Raw genomic sequence first — 19,620 nt, 5'->3', positions numbered from 1 at the left:
TAGCACAGTATCTGGTAAATATTATATAGTTAACCAATCACGTTCGGTTAATAAACTAAAGCTTTTTTTTTTTTTTTTTTTTTTGGAAATGCTCTATCTCTTGTTAAGATGCTAATTTAAACTCTCAGCATTTTTGCATGTGAAAATCACTTTTTAGTACCTGTTAGTTGTAAAGGTTTTGATTTCTGAAATATATAACTGTAATCAGGTTTTGATTTTCTGAAATCTATAAATTTTAATTAACATACGAAATTGGAGATATTTTAGGCTCCATTAAGATAGAAAAAGTGAAGAGCAATAATGTCCATATTAATCTCATCAGGCATGATATGATAATAAAAATTGAAATGAACAAATTAATTTTTATAATTAGTCAGAATAAGTCCTTTTTCATATTGTCAAATTTTCCCTAAAAAAGCTATTCATATGTAATTATCTAACAATATTTGGTATCTCTTTTTAATTACTGAACAATTTACACATCAATATCTTTATCTCTTAAGATGTTTTCAGTGAGTATGAATACAAAACAGAGAGATCATCTAGGTCTATTCAAAATCCAAATAAGGTGGTACACATTTTGATAAAATATTACTTATAGAAACAGCACAATTGAAAAGTATTGTTAGTTAGATAATGGAATTTTGAAAATTTCAATGATAATATAGAAAAGTAGAGCAAGTAAAGAGTCATACTTTCTAAACAGATTTTTTTTTTTTTTTTAGATTTTCTTTATTCTATACATTTCAAATGAAAACTCTGAAATCTTAATGGTTCCACATAATATTAATTTTGCATCGTGATGACGGATAACTTATTTGTAATTACATGTACATATCTGGAGCACAAAATATACAGCACTAAAAATATTGGAACATAAAACAAGTGTAATGTTGAAGTATGGTAAGTACAAAAGAAAGATAGACAATATACATGTTACAATTTTGTTCAAATTAAGTCTTCTCCAATAGCTTGAGATTGAAGTTAGGTTACAATGGGACTAATTCTTGTTTGACTTATGCCTTATTTTGAAAAAAAGACAATCAACCTCCAAAACTTACCAGAACATAGCTATCTTCAATGTACAAGTTCATAAATAGGAGAAAAATGACAAGAACTCCCAAGAACGACACTGTAGAACGTTTTCGCAGGCATCTCATTTTATCAAGTATTTCAAAAACGTGTTTCATTTGATGAAATTTAAACATTCTCTTCTGTGGATAAAAGGCACAGGATTACTAACAGTTGGTTTTGGATGCAAATATTTCTTTATCATATATATAAAATCCAGGTCTTTGTAGAATCTCATCTTTCAAATGTTTGCATTAAAATTCTGTTCCCAATTTCACATGGAAGATTGGCACAGATCATTAATATGTTAATATAAGGCCAATGCAGTGGTTTGTATTAATGTAGAGTAAATAAAAATAAAAAGCAAGCCTCCTTGTTACTGATGAAAAATGATGAACTTTGGTCATAAACATGTAAAAACCCAGGCCTCTGAGGAGAAACAGTACAAAAATAACTGTCATTGGTGAGATATAACTTTAAGGTAACATTTACCTCTCATATTGTAGTATAAGAAAAATGGGAAAAAAAGCAGAATTATGGGCATAATATTAATCTTAGAGTAGGTGTCACTGAAAACATTTAACTGAGAATTTGAGTAAACAAAAGTCACAAAGAAGTTAAAGCTGTGGGGGTAAATCCAAACATATGTTTGAAAACTTCTTGGTTACAATTGCTTTCTTTATTTTTCCAGTGATTCTTGTTAAATCACGGTGAATCCTATAGTGGTATATCTTCATTTCCTTGATATCTACTAACTAACAGTTTAGCTGTTTGCAATAATTCCTGTGCTGCACAAAGGCAAATTGAGAGTCAGAAAGATTCATGAAAACTGAATTAAAAAAAATTCACTCATATTTTGTGATATTTTCCAATCAAAGATTCCTTTATATTATTGACTGTTTTATTAAAAAAGTATAAGCATATCTGAAGTGCTCAACAAACTAGAAAAATCACATTTTGTCTAAAATCAACACATTGATAATCTAGAAATAGTGCCACTTAGAGTTGTGTAATGGATCTCCCTGGGTTTATCTTTAAGACGAAGTACTTATGTGTAAGGAAGACTTTAGAAAGTGAAAAATGTCTGTACCCTATAATCTTAGAACTATGCCTAGAACTTAGCTAGCAAATCTTATCTCTTCATTGAGTTAATGCCAGGGAGAATTCATGAATCCTTATAAATTATAGAAAAAAATATTAGGAAGTAGAAGAAAGTCTTAACATATCTGAAAAACAAAAGAATTCTAAAAAATAAAGAATTATGATAATATTATACATATTACTGTCCATTTTCTTTAACCACATTTTTCTTAAGGGTTATTTTTCTTATTAACTTGTAGAAATTGTAAATATGTATACAGAGAGGCACGTATAGATGCACATAAATGTATATCTTGAGGATTTGGATGATATATGACATTTCGAATAGTATGAGAAGTGGTGAAAATAATGCTTTGGAGGCAATACTGTGGTTCTGTTATGGGATCTTTGGGGTGTTGCTTTTCTGGTTAGAAACCTCTGTGGCTGATGGCATCTTGCAAGAGTCCTTGTCCTGTGTCCAGGAAGAATGAGGTTTGCATACAAGTCGGGGGTGAGTAAGATAAAGAGGAGCTTTACTGAGTGTTAGAACAACTCAGAGGAGACCAGCAGTGGGTAGAGCCTCTCTATAGGTAGATCATCCTGTCAAGTGTCCAGCACTTAGCAGAAAGGGTAGCTCCCAACATCTCTCCATCCTCTCCTCTGCTCTGGTTGAACCTGGGGCTTTTATGGACTTTGTAGGGGAGGAAGCACATGCTGACTGATCCATGGGCAGCCATGGGTAGGCCCAGAAAAGGCACCACAAGTCCCCACTCTGGTCCTCAGGACTAGCAGCCTGGTCTCCAGACTTCAGGCCTTCCCTGGCCTGAACATAGAGCTTCACTGGGGACCCACTGCCTTCTCCCCCAAAAGCCTGTCTGCCTCCACCTACTGTCCATAGCACCAAAGCTGCTTGCACCAACAGGCACCTGCAAGCCAGTTACAAGCCGTCCTCAGTGCCCTCCTTGGTTATCCGCCCCACACTTGTGAGTACCCAAAGCCCAGAGGAGGCTAAGATCAAAAGGGGCTGGCATGTCAGCACTGCCCAGAGATGAGATTATAGGTGTGAGTCTGAGATGCTGCATGCTGGAGGGGCTCAGTGGCTGGGCACAGTGATTCATGGCTCTAATTCCAGCTCTTAGGGAGGCAGAGGTAAGAAAATAGCTTGAGACCAGGAGTTCAAGACCTGCCTGGGCAATATAGCAAGACCCCCATTCTCCACAAAAAGAAAAAAGTCCACTTCACAATTCAAGCAGCAGAGTTTCCAGGAGAAATTTCATCAGATCAGGTCCTGGAAGTTTTCACCATCCTGATGACAATATGGCAGGGGCAGTGACCAGTGAGACATCTTCAGAAGTGGCCTTACCTTTTCAAAGGGCAGACAAAGCCACCACCAGCCACACAGGTTTCCAGTCAGAAAAGCAACACCCCAAAGATCCAGTATTTTGGGTGCTCATCCAGAGTCTGTGGAAGGGTGAGTAAAAGCAGATCTGCTTTTACTGTCCTTTTACTGGAGTCTCTAAATTTCACAACAGTAAAAATGAAAGAAAAATACTGGACCTTTGTCAGCCAGTTAAAAGTGACTAGCACAGCTGCCAGGGCTTAAAACATGGAGAACAGACTTGTTGGAAAGGACGTTGTCAATCCTCCATCACCTTCTCGTGTTGGGAATGTTGGCTTTGTTTCAACCCAGTCTCCCCTAATGATGAGCTAGCTGTCAGGTAGGACTGGAAAAAGGCCTTGGAGCAACTGAGGATATCTGGCTGATGCTATACCTTGGTGTGATCCAAAGGATCTTGGACTAACTCCAGTTCCTGACTGCCCATTAGGGTGCTGGCATGTGGACCTCCAGTCTTTCCCATCATTCTTTCTTTCTTTCTTTTGTGGCTGTCAAGGTTCCTATCTCTTCTTTATACACAATGTTAAATGTTAAAAGATGTTGCAAACCAGAGATATTACTGGGTAGAATATGCAATTGGCTTAGTCATCAAAAGTATGAAATGGAAAGTTAAGAGCAGCACAGATGAAGCAAAGTGTGCCTTGGTATCTGCACATAAATTTGTGGCAAAAATGTTGTCATTTCCTTTGTTGCCAATTTAGTATCAAGCACCTGAAAGGACAGAAGAAAAACACAACCTCAAGAAGAAAGCTTTTCTGTCAACGTGATGGCAAATGGTCCAAGGTCCCAGCTGCACAGGTCTTATTTGCCTTGAAGGGCAATTTGGACCTTTGTTCAGATAGTAGGATTTATTAAGCACTCCTAGTGGCCATCTCAGGAGAGGCTGCAAGGGACAGTCCCATGGAAATATGGAAACAAAGCCCAGAGGTGCCTCCATCAGGGGAATCAAGCCCCTTTGCTCTTCCTTGTGTGGATTCTCTCTTAAGCTTGCCCCAGGCTAGAAATGCTCATTTTAGGCAGGTTTCAAACTCAACTGCTCCAATAACAGATGCCTGGTGAATATGTTCCCATGAAGGTCCAGGTAACCTTTTCAAATTAAGGGGGATCTTGGCAAGTTTTCAGATGGCCCTCACAGGTACATAGAGGCTTTTTACAACTTAGCCCAAGTCTTTGAGCTCTCCTGGAAGGATGTCATGTTACTTTTGGGTCAAACCCTCACCACCACTGAAAAGCAAGGCACCCTGCAAGTGGCAGGAAATTTTAGCAATGAGCTTCGTATATTATATAGGGCCAGGGAAGGGAGGAGTCTTATCCAGCTGGAAGAATGCCAGTACCATTGGAGGACCCTAAATGAGCGCTCAATGATGAAATGGGAGAAGGGAGGAGAAAACTCTTTCAGGTTTTCATACTGAAAGGCATTCAAGGGACTGGGACCAGGCCTCTCAATTGCACTGAGCTATCAATGGTAGACTAGTGATTGGAGGGTAGTCATACTGCCTTCTTCGGTGGGGGGGCTGGGAGGGGCCTTGGTGAAGTGTGCCTCTCCATCTCCTGATTTGGTTAAGGAACAGCTGGACCTGGGGGATGAGTTTATTGCACAAGTGTCCCCTGATGTCCTGAGGGGGCTGCAGAAACAGGCTGAGGAACCAGGTGGTACTTTGGAGGGCCTCCTGGGGAGTGGCCACCTCAGTCTTTTGCAGTGGGAACCATGAGGAAGCCCAGAAAAGAGAGGGGAGATGTAGAAAAAAGGCAGAGGTTCTAGTAGTCACCTTGTGGACTCATGGACCCTGGAGTCCCCAAGATGCACTTGTTAACTGCAGCAAATGTGGTAGGAGGGACTGTCCAGAGAGTGGAAAGTGGGGTCAGACACCCCTGAGCCTGTGTAGGCTGGGGTCTTCCTGGCCTCCAAGGGTGCAGCTTGCAGAGAAGTTTGGATCCTGCACCTGGGAGAGCAGCTGTAGTGGCTGCTTGCACAGTGGCGTGAGAGGCCTGGGCAGGCCTCCCTGCTGCAGCTGGAATCTTGTCAGCAGCCACTCTAGATGGGCCACTGCTGCCATTAGTTCTGTCTGCAATAATGTTAAATAGAATAAAACAACAAAACTCCAGGATATAATTCCCAATAGTTGACAAAGAAATACAGAAGTCCTTAGAGAATAATGATGTTCTTCTAATTCTGATATCCAAATCCTTCAAATTGTAATCCTCCAAAATTCATTCACAATACAGAATAGAAATAAGCTTTCCATGGTGTATACCCCCAGCGTAACTATGATACAGACAGTTGGCACAAACTTTAATTTACATTTAATTGAAAACATTTATACCAGCAGAATAGTATGAGAAGCCCAAATCAAAGCAAACAAAAGGTCAAAAGACAGACCAAAATAAATGTCATTTATTAAGCAAACTGTGCTAAACTGCAGGCCATTAAAAGTAAGAAAGCTGATAAAGCCATTCACACTACTCCTCCACCTCAAGCATAGAATTATTTTCTTCACCTTGGCTCAGGAAAGTTTGAAAAAAATGATCCTCCATTCCCCTTCCTCCCCCCCAAAAAACCACACAGAAACCCAAAACTGGACTGACAAAATTACTATGGAAAGAAGAACAAAATAGCTGATTTCAAGTACGGAGAAGGGACTCTGGGATTAGGCCATCTTTTCGTTGTGACATATATCAAGAAAGCTTTCAAGATTAGTGGGACATAACTATAGGACATAGAAAATGGCTTGAAAAGGCTTCCATTAAGAAATTTTGGGAAACTGGACTGTGATTGATAGTAAAATATTGAAGAAATATAAATTAATAATGAAATGGTAATTAGAAAAGAAAGAAGAAGAAATCTCATTTGCTACTATTGATGGTGAAAACTACAGCATCTTCAGTCACGTGAAATTGGTAATTGAAAGTGTTAACTTTTTTGCCTAGCATTTCTAGAAGAAATTATGTTTTATCCATAGTTGATGATTTTTTTTTCTTAGATATCGAACAATAGGCAGCACAGGGCAATATCACCAAGTGAAAGGAAACCAAATAGGTAAGCCCTGTGATTTCTCCTGCTTGCTGTCAAGAGGCAGTTTTCAAAAGGCAGTACAAGGAGAGTGAATCCAAAGAGAACTTAGAGATCTTGCCAATGAAGAGACAGAAATAACAATTTGGGGAGATAAAGGTACCTAGAATTTGAGGGGCAGAGTATTTAAGAGAACAGAGTGACAGATGAGAGTCAGAATTCTGCAGAGGGCCTCTTTGAATCTTTTAGTTGATAATAATATGTCATGTGTGTCATGGAACTACATAAGACTAGAGAAATTACCATAAAAAAGTAGTAGGCCAAACAGTTCCTGAAGCTTATATTGTGTTGGAGATAGTTTGTGTGTCCATCAGCCAGCAGGATAGACCTGGATATTAACAAGAACAATCAAAGGCCAGCTATGGTGGCTCAAGCCTGTAATCCTAAAACTTTGGAAGGCTAAGGCAGGAGGAGAGCTTGAGCCCAGGACATTGAGATCACCCTGGGCAACATATTGAGACCCCATCTGTATAAAAAATAATAAAACTAGCCAGGTGTGCTGGCATACACCTGTAGTTCCAGCTACTTGGGAGACAGAGGCAAGAGCATTGCTTGACCCTGGGAGGTCAAGCCTGAAGTAAGCTGTAATTGTGCCACTGCACTCCAGCCTAGGCAACAGAGTAAGACCCTGTCTCAAAGCAAACAACAATAAAAAGAATACTCAGAAGCACATTACCTTAGTATTTAGTCCCATACTTTCTAGGCTTGTCCTAACAAAAGCTTAACGACAAGCATCAATAGCATCAAATGATTTTGCATAACTTAACTCCATACTACTACAAATTATAGCACTCTTTACACTTCTAGCACAATATCTAGAACTTAAGAACATAAAAATCACAATATCCAGGACCTACTAAAAAATACCATTTAAATAAAGTACAATATGCTCCATAACTAGGCTGAAACTAATCAGAGAGAAAAAAATCAAGAAATAACTGACATGACACAATTAAAAGAAAAAGGATATTGAAAAGATTATTATAAATAGGTCTCATAAGCTCAAAGCAGAAAAACAATGACAATTTTAAGGAGAGAAATGTGAGATTTAAATAAAAACAAAACCAACATTTCTAGAGATGAAAAATATTATGTGTGAAATGCAAACACACTGGCCAGTAGATAAGAAACAGCAGGAAAGAGTGAGCCTCTGAAGATACAATAGCAAAAATAATACAAATTAAGCACAGAGAGAGTGACAAAGCAAATTGCTCTCTAAATTCTGACTCACAGGAAAAGTGAGATCATAAATGTTTTAAACCATTAAACTTCATAGTGCTTTCTTTGGCAACAATAGATAACTGATAGAGCTATCTACAGGAAACTAATTTTAATGATAATGACAAAAATGAGTTAATAATAAAAGAAAAGATAAACATTAAGCAAAAGAAAGCTGGACTGGATATATTAATATCATACAGAGTAAACACTGAATAATTGATGAAAATATCAGTTTTTTCAAAAGAAGCATAAATGTACATGCAATGAACAGGAGTTTCAAAATACCTGAAGCAAGAACTAACATAAGGGAAAGGATAAAAAAAACTAATAAATAAAGGAGGATGAAAGGAAAGAAAGAGAATAAATAAATTCATTCATTTTCAATAAGTAGATACTGAAATAAAGGATTTTTTATTAAATTGACTGAATATGCAAATACAAAACTAGTATATGTCAAAGATATTTAAAACACTACCAAACAAATGAACCTATTTGGGATTTATGAAACACTCTATCCAACAATAGTAGTGTGTAAAGCCATTCTCAAGCTGCTGATAAAGATATACATGAGACAGGGCAATTTACAACAGAAAGAGTTTTAATGGACTTACAGTTCCACATGGCTGGGGAGGCCTCACAATCATGGTGAAAGGCAAGAAGAAGCCAGTCACATCTTACATGGATGGCAACAGGTAAAAAGAGAGCTTGTGCAGGGGAACTCTTCATAAAACCATCAGATATCATGAGACTTATTCACTATTGCAAGAAAGACCTGACCCCACAGCACAAGAAAGACCTGCCCCCAAGATTTAATTACCTTTCCCTGGGTCCCTCCCATGACATGTGGGAATTGTGAGAGTTACAATTCAAGATGAGATTTGGGTAAGGAGTCAGCCAAACCATACTGTTCTGCCCTTGCTTTCTCCAAAATATTATGTCCTCACATTTCTAAACCAGTCCTTCTTTCCCAACAGTTCCCCAAAGTCTTAACTCATTTCAGCACTAGCTCAAAAGTCCAGAGTCCAAAGTCTCATCTGAGACAAGGCAAGTACCTTTGGCCTATAATACCGTAAAATTAAAGGAAGCCAGTTACTTCCTAGACACAATGGAGGTACAGGCATTGGGTAAATACAGCCATTCCAAATAGAAGAAATTGGCCAAAACAAAGGGGATACGGGCCCCACACAAATCCGAAATCTGGCAGAGTAGTCAAATATTAAAGCTCCAAAATGATTTCCTTTTACTTCATGTCTCACATTTAGGTCATGCTGAAGCAAAAGATTGGTTCCAATGGCCTTGAAAAGCTCTGCCCCAGTGGCTTTGCAAGGTACAGTCTCTCTCCTGGTTGCCTTCTTGGGTTGGCATAAAATGCCTCTGTCTTTTCCAAGTGTGTGGTGCAAGCTGTCAGTGGATCTCTCATTCTGGCGTCTGGAGGATAGTGACCCTCTTCTCAAAGCACCACTAGGCAGTGCCCCAGTAGGGACTCAGTGTGGGGGCTCTGACTTCACATTTCCCTTCTGTACTGCCCTAGCAGAGGTTCTCCATGAGGGCCCCACCCATGCAACAAACTTCTGCCTGGGCAGCCAGGCATTTCCATACATCATCTGAAATCTAGGCAGAGGTTCCCAAAATCTAATTATTGACTTCTGTACACTTGCAGACTTGATACCAAATGGAAGCTGCCAAGGCTTGGGGCTTGCACCCTCTAAAGCCATGGCCCAAGCTCTATGTTGGCCCCTTTCAGTCACAGTTGGAGCAGGTAGGACACAGGGCACCTAGTCCCTAGATTGCACACAGCACTGGGACCTTGGGTCTGACCCATGAAATCATTTTTTCCTTCTGGGCCTCCAGTTCTGTGATGCAAGCGGCTGTTGTGAAGACCTCTGACTTGACTTGGAGACATTTTCTCCATTGTCTTGGTGTACATTTGGCTTGTAGTTACTTATGCAAATTTCTGCAGCTGGCTTGAATTTCTCTCCAGAAAATGGGATTTTCTTTTCTATCATATTGTCAGGCTGCAAATTTTCTGAACTTTTATGCTCTGCTTCCCTTATAAAACTGAATGTCTTTAACAGCATTCAAGTCACTTCTTGAATGCTTCACTGCTTAGAAATTTTTTCCATGAGATACCCTAAATCAAGGTTCCGTAAATTTCTAGGACAGGGACAAAATGCCACCAATCTGTTTGTTAAACATAACAAGAATCTCTTTTGCTCCAGTTCCCAACAAGTTTTTCTTCTCCATCTGAGACCATCTCAATGTGTATTTCATTGTCTATATTCCTATCAGAATTTTGGGCAAAGCCATTCAATACTTATCTAGGAAGTTCCAAATTTTCCACATTTTTCTGTCTTCTTCTGAGCCCCCAAACTGTTCCAACCCCATCCTGTTACCCATTTCCAAAGTTGCTTCCACATTTTTGGTATCTTTTCAGCAGCTCGCCACTCTACTGGTACAAATTTACTGTATTAGTCCATATTCATGCTGTTAATAAAGACATACTCAAGACTGGACAGAAAGAGGTTTGATGGACTTACATTTCCACATGGCTGGGGAGGCCTCACAATCATGGTGGAAGGCAAGGAGGAGCAAGTCATGCCTTACATGGATAGCATTAGGCAATGACAGAGATCTTGTGCAGGGGAACTCTTCTTTACAAAATAATCAGATCTTGTGAGACTTATTCACCATCATGAAAACAGCATGAGAAAGAGACCTGCCCCGATGATCCAATTACCTTTCACTGTTGCCTCCCATGACACATGGGAATTATGGGAATTACAGTTCAAGATGACATTTGGGCAGGGACACAGCCAAACCATTTCAGGCAGAATACACATTCTTTTCAAATGCACATAAAATATTTTCTAAAAGAGACCAGATGTGGGGAAGACAAGTCTCAACACATTTAAAGAAATTGAAAGTATACACAAATGTTCACAATGTATCCTCATTACTGAATATATATCCAAAGGAAGACAAATCAATGTTAGAGAGGTATCTGCAATCCCCTGTTTATTGCAGCACTATTCACAAGAGCCAAGATAAGGAATCAACCAAAGTGCCATATACAGATGAATAAAGAAAATGTGGCATGTATACATACACACATGTGTATGTATACACACATATGTATACACACATACATTGTGTATGTATGTGTATATACATATACAATGTGGATGTGTATATATATTCACATACACACTTGTGTTTGTCTAATATATGTGTGTGTGTGTATAAATGCACACAATGGAATACTATTTAGCCATAAAATATAATGAAATCCTGCCACTTGGGCAGCAACATAGATGAACCTGGAATGTGTTATGTTAAGCGAAGTAAGCCAGGCATAAGAAGACAAAGACTGTGTGACCTAACTTATTTGTGAAATCTAAAAAAGCTGAACTCATAAAAGCGAAGAGTAGAATAGTGATTACCGGAGGCTGGGGAAGGGAGATGGAAGCTGTGTTGGTAAGAGGTACAATTACAATTAGACAGGAAGAATAAGTTCTTGCAGTCTATTGCACATTAGGGTGCCTACATTTAATAACAATGCAGTGTATATTTCAAGATATCCTGAAGAGATTCAGAATGTTATCACCACAAAAAAACTGTTTAAAGTGACAGATATGCTAATTATTTTAATTTGATAATTGTTCAATGTATACACATGCATTGAAATGTCACATTGTACCCCATAAATATGTAAAATTGTGTCAATTATAAATAAAAATAATTTTAAGAGAAATTAGGGAAAAAGGGCAACTAACCCAAAAGTAAGCTACAAAAACCCAATTAGGCAAAAAGTAAACAGAACAAAAATGATAATAGTAAAAGTAAAAATCAATGAATAAGAAAAAAACTAGAAACAAATGCTGGTCCTCCAAAAAGATCAATAATATATACATTCTTCTAGCCAATAGATCAAGAAAAGAGAACAGACATTATTAATATCATGAATGAGACAGGTGTCACATCACTAAGGATTCTAAAGGATAATGGTATATTTTAAAAAAAGAAATATGCCAATAAATTTGACAGCAGATGAAATGAAAGAATGCCTTTTTTTTTTTTTTTTTTTTTTTTTTTAGATGGAGTTTCGCTCTTGTTACCCAGGCTGGAGTGCAATGGCGCGATCTCGGCTCACCGCAACCTCCGCCTCCTGGGTTCAGGCAATTCTCCTGCCTCAGCCTCCTGAGTAGCTGGGATTACAGGCACGTGCCACCATGCCCAGCTAATTTTTTTTTTTTGTATTGTTAGTAGAGACGGGGTTTCACCATGTTGACCAGGATGGTCTCGATCTCTTGACCTTGTGATCCACCCGCCTCGGCCTCCCAAAGTGCTGGGATTACAGGCTTGAGCCACCGCGCCCGGCCAAGAATGCCTTTTAATACAGAATGATTCTACAATCTCTCATCAACTGTTCCCCAAGCATCATGCCTAAATCTGCAACATATCCATCTTGTAAGCTGTCATTCCATATTTCAAGTATATTTCTAACAGGCTCATGCTTATCACTACTTTGGATTCTTCTTGCATTTGCACCATAAAGACAGTATACTCCTGGGAACTTCAAGTGCTCATAATTTTGTCAATGAGAGGACAATTTCCATATCCTGTCAAATGAGTTTAGCCAGAATTCCCCAACCTCCATATCGGATCCTTCAATATCTGATCAAATTTCTCACTCACCACTATCTCCCAGGTAACATCTAATCATCTTGGCCTGCAATCAGTAAGAATCCTTTTAAGTCAGTTTAACAAAATATTATCCGACCTTCTTAATGATTTTTCAATCCGCTAAGTTGCATTCTCCTCCTTGGCCATGAATTCCAACTTCGTTGTATTCAGCACTGAGAACAATCTCCTCTATTTCAATATCTCATGGTAGTAGTCCCTTGAAATCCCTTGGATAAAGTCTAACTTACCATCTTTAACAAGTGTTATAATTTTTTCTTTAAAAGATTTTGCTGTTGTGACTTGTATAGGACCACATTCATTATTTGACCCCCAATCTTCTCACTCAAAATCCCAACCACATACCTTTGAAGCTTTTGTCTTCACTTCTGATTGATTGATGGATGAGCCATTGGTGATTTTGACCCCTGAGCCAGTGCTCCAAATAACAGTCTGTTGAAGCACAGAGTGAGGGTAGAGAGTCTGAGTACACTACACAGAGGCTGAGTTAGTCCTAAGTTACTTTTTGTAAGAAGTTGGTTTAGTCACATGCTTCTTTGTTAGGAAGCTACTGGTTGGTGTATAAATCTTACTCCCAATTTCTGTCTTTGAGTGGGAATTTACATCTTGAATCCTTTAACTGAAATATTTTCCTTGGTTCTTTGTGAGGCATTTCTGTTCTATTTGATCCTCTGTCTCCCACGATAATTTTTCAGTCAACTGAAAGCCTCTTCTTAAACCCTTACTGATTATATACTCCATTAACTCTGTCCACTTCCTTTCTTGTGGTCATGATTTTGCTGAGGATAATTTGAGATTTCAGAATCTCTTTAGGAAACTGAAGAGTTCCCCGAAGTGAGTCCTCAAATTTCTTTCCCTTCCCATTCTTTCTGCTCCTCCTTCATCCATTTACTGCCTTCAATCTTCCCTTCAGCTTCCTTGAATCTTTTGATATGTGTCTCTTCAGACCTCTTTCCTCTGTCTACCTGTCCTCCCAGACATTTTTCCTTCCTGCTGCAGCCCTTCAGTCACTTGAACTTCAGGCCTCCTATTTCCCTCATAACTTTCAAGGGACTCTAGGACCCCAAAAGCAATTGCCTGAAATTGAAAAGGAAAAAAAAAAAAAGACTGATTGAAAAATAGATTAGATATTTTATCCAGATGAGGCTTCAGAGACAGCCAGAGAGGTGCTTGATGCCCCTTCAGTTTCTTGCCTAAAATGTAGTCACAGGCTCCATAAATTGCATATATGGGCAAAAAAAAAAAAAAAAAAAAAAAAAGAAAGAAAGAAAGAAATCTTAAATGTCTTCTCCACAAATACTGGCTAAAAGCTTTAGCCCTCATATTGAGAAGGTAACCTTAACTTGTTCCACCTATCAGAAACACAATGGATAAAACTATGAAGTAGAGGAAATAAGAGAGTGTATTACTGTGTTGTCTTATTTCTAGCTAAAGTTTTGAAGTAAAAACCTTTAAGTTCTCTTATTATATATGCATATATTACATTTATATATATATGCAATACATATTCAATGTATGTATATTCTATGTATACACATATGGAATATGTATATATATGAATATATATTTATATAGAATATGCATATATGTATAGAATATACATATACTCCATTCTATGTATATATGAAATATACATATATCCCATTCTATATATATATAGACTATATATTACATACAAATATATATGTAATATACATGATTATTTATCATAATATGTATGAGATTTCTTTATGAATGGTATTATCAAATTACTTAGTACTTTCTTTTTGTTTTTCTGAGACAGATTTTCACTCTTTCACCCAGGCTGGAGTGCGGTGGTGCAATCACAGCTCACTGCAGCCTCAGATTCCTGGGTTCAAGCAATCCTCCTGCCTCAGCCTCCCAAGTAGCTGGGGCTACAGGTGTGTGAAACCATGCCCAGCTAATTATCAATTTTTTTTAGGGATGGGTCTCACTATGTTGCCTGGGATGATCTAGAACTCCTAGGCTCAAGCAATCCTCCTACCTTTGTCTCCCAAAGTGTCGGGATTACAGGAGTGAGCCTGGCCTAAAATGTCTTGACTTCCATTCCCATTGTCAGAGATAAATGTGTGTTTATATAAGGTAAATATTTCTAAAACTTCCAGAAACTAATTCAGATGCTATTTGAAATTCACATGAAATGGACATATATTTGACAATTAAAACTAGTTTCATAGTGTTGGTTTCATAAAAACAGCTACATTTTCTGGTATATCAGCATTAGGTATAATATGAACGTACATTTTTATTCTACTTGGGCTTACTAGTTGAATCAAGTAATATGTTGCCTAGATGCTTAGGATTACAAAAACTATACATTCAACGTTAGAATAAATGTACAAGCAAAGATGCAGTAAATAAGAGTTGCTTGGTGCCCATTACTTCCTATTTCTCAAGCATAATCATAAAACAAAAAACCTGCATGTTTAACTTCTTTTTGGCTTTTGCTTTTGTGGTGTTTGCCTAATCTGATGATGTACTGTAAAAATAGTTAACAGAGAAGTAAATTAAGATTATGACTGTCTTTGCCTGGTGTTACAATATGGTTGCTGAAAACAGTTTCCAAATTATTTTTGTTAACTTGAAGCTTTAATATTTTTCTAAGCTAAATTAAGTAATAGATATTCATTAAATATCTAGGTCATTTCTAAGTAAGATGAACTACGGAACCATTCATTGTTCAGCATTACTTTTAATTTTATAGATTTTGTTGGCATCTTATTTATAAAGTGAGACGAAACATATTTGGACCTGTTAATAAACACATTATTTTGTCACACAAAACTTGTGCTATGAGGACGCATGGACCTATACGAAACTGTAAGATGATTTGCTAGTCTGCTACATAATGCAAGACAATTTACAGTTATCTTCTTCCTAATTTTTTCTGTTAAAAGAAATAGTAGTAGTAGTCAAAAACTATCATCAATATATGTAATTAAAACTACAAGCATGAAGAAAAACATCTTTGTATGTAGAGTATGCAAAGAACGTATATGTTTTTAAGGAAAAGAATGCAAGGTATGAAGAATATCTTTTTGTTAAGGGAAAGAGAGGGTAATTTTGACCTGAAGTAAAATGATTAGTTATGCCAGAATCAAGAAAAAAAAGAAAAGAAGAAGGAGAAGAAGAAGAGAAGAAGGAGAAGAAGAAGGAGAAGGAGGAGAAAGAGAAGGAGGAGGAGGAGGAGGAGGCGGAGGCGGAGGCGGAGGCGGAGGCGGAGGCGGAGGCGGAGGCGGAGGCGGAGAAGAAGAAACAAGCCCCAGTGCTTTAATAACACAAAACTAGATTTTTTTTTTCTATTGAAAATGCCAGTTGTCTTGGATTACAGTAAAAGTCCTTTTGTTTGTTTGTTTTACCTTTTAAGCAATCTTCCTAGGAAAGCAAGATTTTGTTTCTTATCAAGATAGTTTTCTGTGTTTACGTTAACCTTTGCCATGGCCTTGATTTTTAAGAAAATTGAGAGATTGCAATTTAAAAAGCACTAAAGTGTTTTACATGTTTTAGAGTGTTGCCTTTTCAAAGTCAAATCTTAAGTAAAATCTTGTTCTTGAACTGTTCTCGAGAGTTCTTAAAGGGGCCCTGAAAAATTTTCATTACTATAGAAGTTTTATTATCAATTGTCAATTTTGACAAAACAAACTAGAATTTTTATTAAAAATGTGCCGGGTCTATAAATTATCATATGATAGACTTACCAATTTCTACTAAAAACTATTTAGAACTTGAGAATTTGCTGGATGTACAAATAAATTATTTGAATCTAAAAATACATTTTTCTGAACATGGTATTTATTTACATTTACTCAGGTCATCTTTAATTTGTCTGAGCAATGTTTTTATTTTTCAGTGATGTTGACATCTTTCATGCCTTATAACATTTAGCCCTAATAATTTTATCTTTTTACTATTATTATAAATGCTTTTTTAAACATGTTTAGTGCTACTACATAGAAATGCAATTTATTTTTGTATATTGATGCCTTGCATTTTGTGACCTTGTTAAATTTAACCATCATGATACTGACAAGCAAAAAAACAGTTCTAATACTTCTATTCCAGTCTCTAAGACTTTAAAATTTTGTTGTTTTACTGTTGCCTTATTGCAGTTGCAATAAGTAAATGGGCTTCCAATAAAATATTAGATAGAAGTTATTAAAACAAACTTCTTTGCTCTGTTATGTTAGGAAGAAAGCATTAATCATTTCAATATAAGTTGTGATGACAGCTGTAGTTTTCTTACTGATACACCTTATCCCCCTGAGGACATTTCCTTCTGTTACTGGATTGATAAGGTTCTATATTGAGAATAAGTGTTGAATTTTGTCGAATATTGCTTCTCCATCTGTTGAACTGATGGAGTTTTCTTTTCCTTTATTGTGCTATATGATGGATAGTACTCAATGATTTTGTAATTTAAACCAAATAGAAGTATACGTTAAGACATTATATAATTATTTTCATATACCATTGGAGTTGATTTGCTAAGATTTTCATTCTGCATTTATGTTCTTCAGAAATAACTGATACGTAATTTTCTTTTTTTATTTTCCAATATCTTTTGCTATTGGAGTGCCAATCTCAGATAAACCTTCAGTCTAGAGCTAATTTTGCCTTACAGCTAAGGCAATACCTTTCTGAATACTCTATCTGACAAACTGCATATTACAAACTTTTTCATTTCAGTTAACAGAAATAAGAATTAGTCTTTTTTTGTGTGTGTGTATTTTAAGTTGGCTACATTATATAGATAATAGGTGTAAGCCACAGACTATTATTTAAAGTAAAACAGACATCAGAAGCAAAGTTAGAAAACAAGACTAATGAAATAAGGATAATTGTAAAAGGTAAATTGTAAAAAAAATACTCAAACAAAACTACAAGAGTTCCTAAATACCGAAATGAATACAAGAAAAATTGTTTGAAACCCTACTAGTATAATGGTTTGAATGTTTGTTTTTTTTTAAATCCATGTTGAAGCTGGGCGTCGTGGTTCACTCCTGTAATCCCAGCAATTTGGGAGTCCGAGGCAGGTGGCTCACGAAGTCAGGAGTTGGAGATCAGCCTGAACAACATGATGAATCCCTGTCTCTACTAAAAACATAAAAATTAGCTAGGCATGGTGGCTGAACCTGTAATCCCAGTTACTCTAGAGGCTGAGGCAGGAGAATTGGTTGAACCAAGAGGAGGAGGTTGCAGTGAACTGAGATCGCATCATTGCACTCCAGCAAGACTCCATCTCAAACAAAACAAAACAAAAAAAAAAAAAACAACAAAAATCACAAACGAAAACCCCATGTTGAAACATAATCCCCAGTGTAACAGTATTAAGAGGTGAGGCCTTTAAGAGGTGATTGGATAATGAGGCTTCTGCCCTTCTGACTTGATTAATCCACTCATGGATTAATGGGCTAATGGACAGGTTATCACAGGAGGGGTTAGTTATCACAAGAGTGGGTCTATTATAAAAGTTAGCTTGACTCTCTCTTGTGTGCCCTTTTAGTCTTGTAATGTCTTTTGCCATGTTATGATGCAGCATGAGGTCCTCACAAGAAGCCAACCAGATGCTGCCACCTCATATTCGATTTACCAGACTCCAGAACTATAAGTACATTTCTGTCTTTATAAATTACCCAGTCTCAGTATTCTGAGATAGCAACAGAAAACACACCAATACAATCACAAAGGGAAGTATAATATAATGAGCAACTTTCTAAATCAGAAAAACAGACAAAGCAAGAAGTCAAAAGTCCTAACAATAGGAGTCTTTAATTATCACAGCCCATTATAAGTCAAGAAGCCAACAATTGCCAAATATCACAGCAGCAAATTGTATAAGCCGAGAACTTTTAGAAACATAAGCACAAGTTTATGAATTCACAAATACAGTGAAGGAAATTAATGTTCTCTCAGAATTTCATAGTTTGAATAGTTTAAACATTGGCAAAGACAGAGAATATAAAAGATCCAAAATTAGCTTTTAGAATTGTAATTGTGTGTGTGTTTTGGTCAACAAAGTATATATAAGAGGTAGAGATTTAAAAACATATATTTTCTAACTGACCATAAACCACTATAAGTCAAAATATTATAACACTGGAGAGAACCACATTCCACGAGAGAGATGTCATTGGCTTCAAATAGCACAGCAGAAATGAGACGGGAGAACTGAAGAAATTTGAAAGCAAATTAATTACTAGGTAGTAGGACAGAGCTAATAGGTAGCCATTTAAACTTACATTTTAAATCCATAGACACTGTAAAAACATTAGTAACTTAGGATCCCAGTAGAAAAAAAATGCATGTTGATACAATTCACTAATAATACTGATTACTAGGAATAAACACTGTATTGAACATGGCAGACACAAACCCACTATCTTTTACCAGCTCCAAGTGTTAGAAGAAAATAAAATTTTGGTCTCAAATTTGTAACCAGGTGAATATACCCTGGTAATACAAACTTCCATGTAGCATGCTACTGCCTGAAAATATTAATCATGCAAATGAAGACAAATTATTTGAGCAAATTTTACTTCCATGTTCAAATAACATTTTGTCTGCTAGAATTTTTTTCTTTGTTTTGGAATAATATTACAAAGGACAAGTATGTTTTTCTTTTAAGGTTATGAGTTGATTATTACAGTTTAGGTTCATTTGAAAAGTGGTAACTCATATTATCATAATTTGAGTAAATTATTTCTCAGGATGATACATTGTCTTTATATATCCTTGATGTCATAGACATTTGCTTGCTAACAGCATATTCTCCAATACTTTTTATTTCTTTCACATCCAATGAGAAATCCCGAACATATTTTGTTTACTAATTTTGTTGCAAGTGTTTTCAAAGACAGCTTCATCACATGTTTCTGATCTAAGGCTACAGAACACAGTTATGGAAGCAAGGCTATAACAATATCCTTACTTCTCTGTATCAAATATATGCAGCGTTTGTACGTCTGAGTCAGTAAGACTTGATTGGTTTTTATTTGGGAACAGAATCATATGCTTTTTTTAAAAGATCTGGGTGATGGGCCTGGTACAGTGGCCATTCTGA

The 19,620-nt window shown here is 36.9% G+C and overlaps 1 protein-coding gene across 10 annotated transcripts in view; it reads right to left on the bottom strand.

The window, feature by feature from the left end:
* The window catches only part of MGAT4C (MGAT4 family member C), an 852,077-nt gene that overhangs the window by 10,866 nt on the left and 821,591 nt on the right, over positions 1–19,620 (bottom strand). For 9 of the 10 annotated variants that reach the window (XM_074402455.1, XM_074402457.1, XM_074402456.1 and 6 more), the window contains one exon: positions 1,062–1,214. In XM_074402455.1, coding sequence (XP_074258556.1) covers positions 1,062–1,208 — 147 coding nt within the window. In that variant the 5' untranslated portion in view covers positions 1,209–1,214. Of the gene's footprint in view, positions 1–1,061; positions 1,215–12,884; positions 12,972–19,620 lie in introns of all 10 variants that reach the window. The other variant, XM_074402463.1, reaches the window with a different exon arrangement.

This window comes from Saimiri boliviensis, chromosome 7 (genome assembly GCF_048565385.1).
Source record: "Saimiri boliviensis isolate mSaiBol1 chromosome 7, mSaiBol1.pri, whole genome shotgun sequence".
NCBI classification, from domain to species: Eukaryota; Metazoa; Chordata; class Mammalia; order Primates; family Cebidae; genus Saimiri; species Saimiri boliviensis.
The sequence above is the reverse complement of the archived record's forward strand: the minus strand, read 5'-3'. Positions and strand labels throughout refer to the sequence as shown.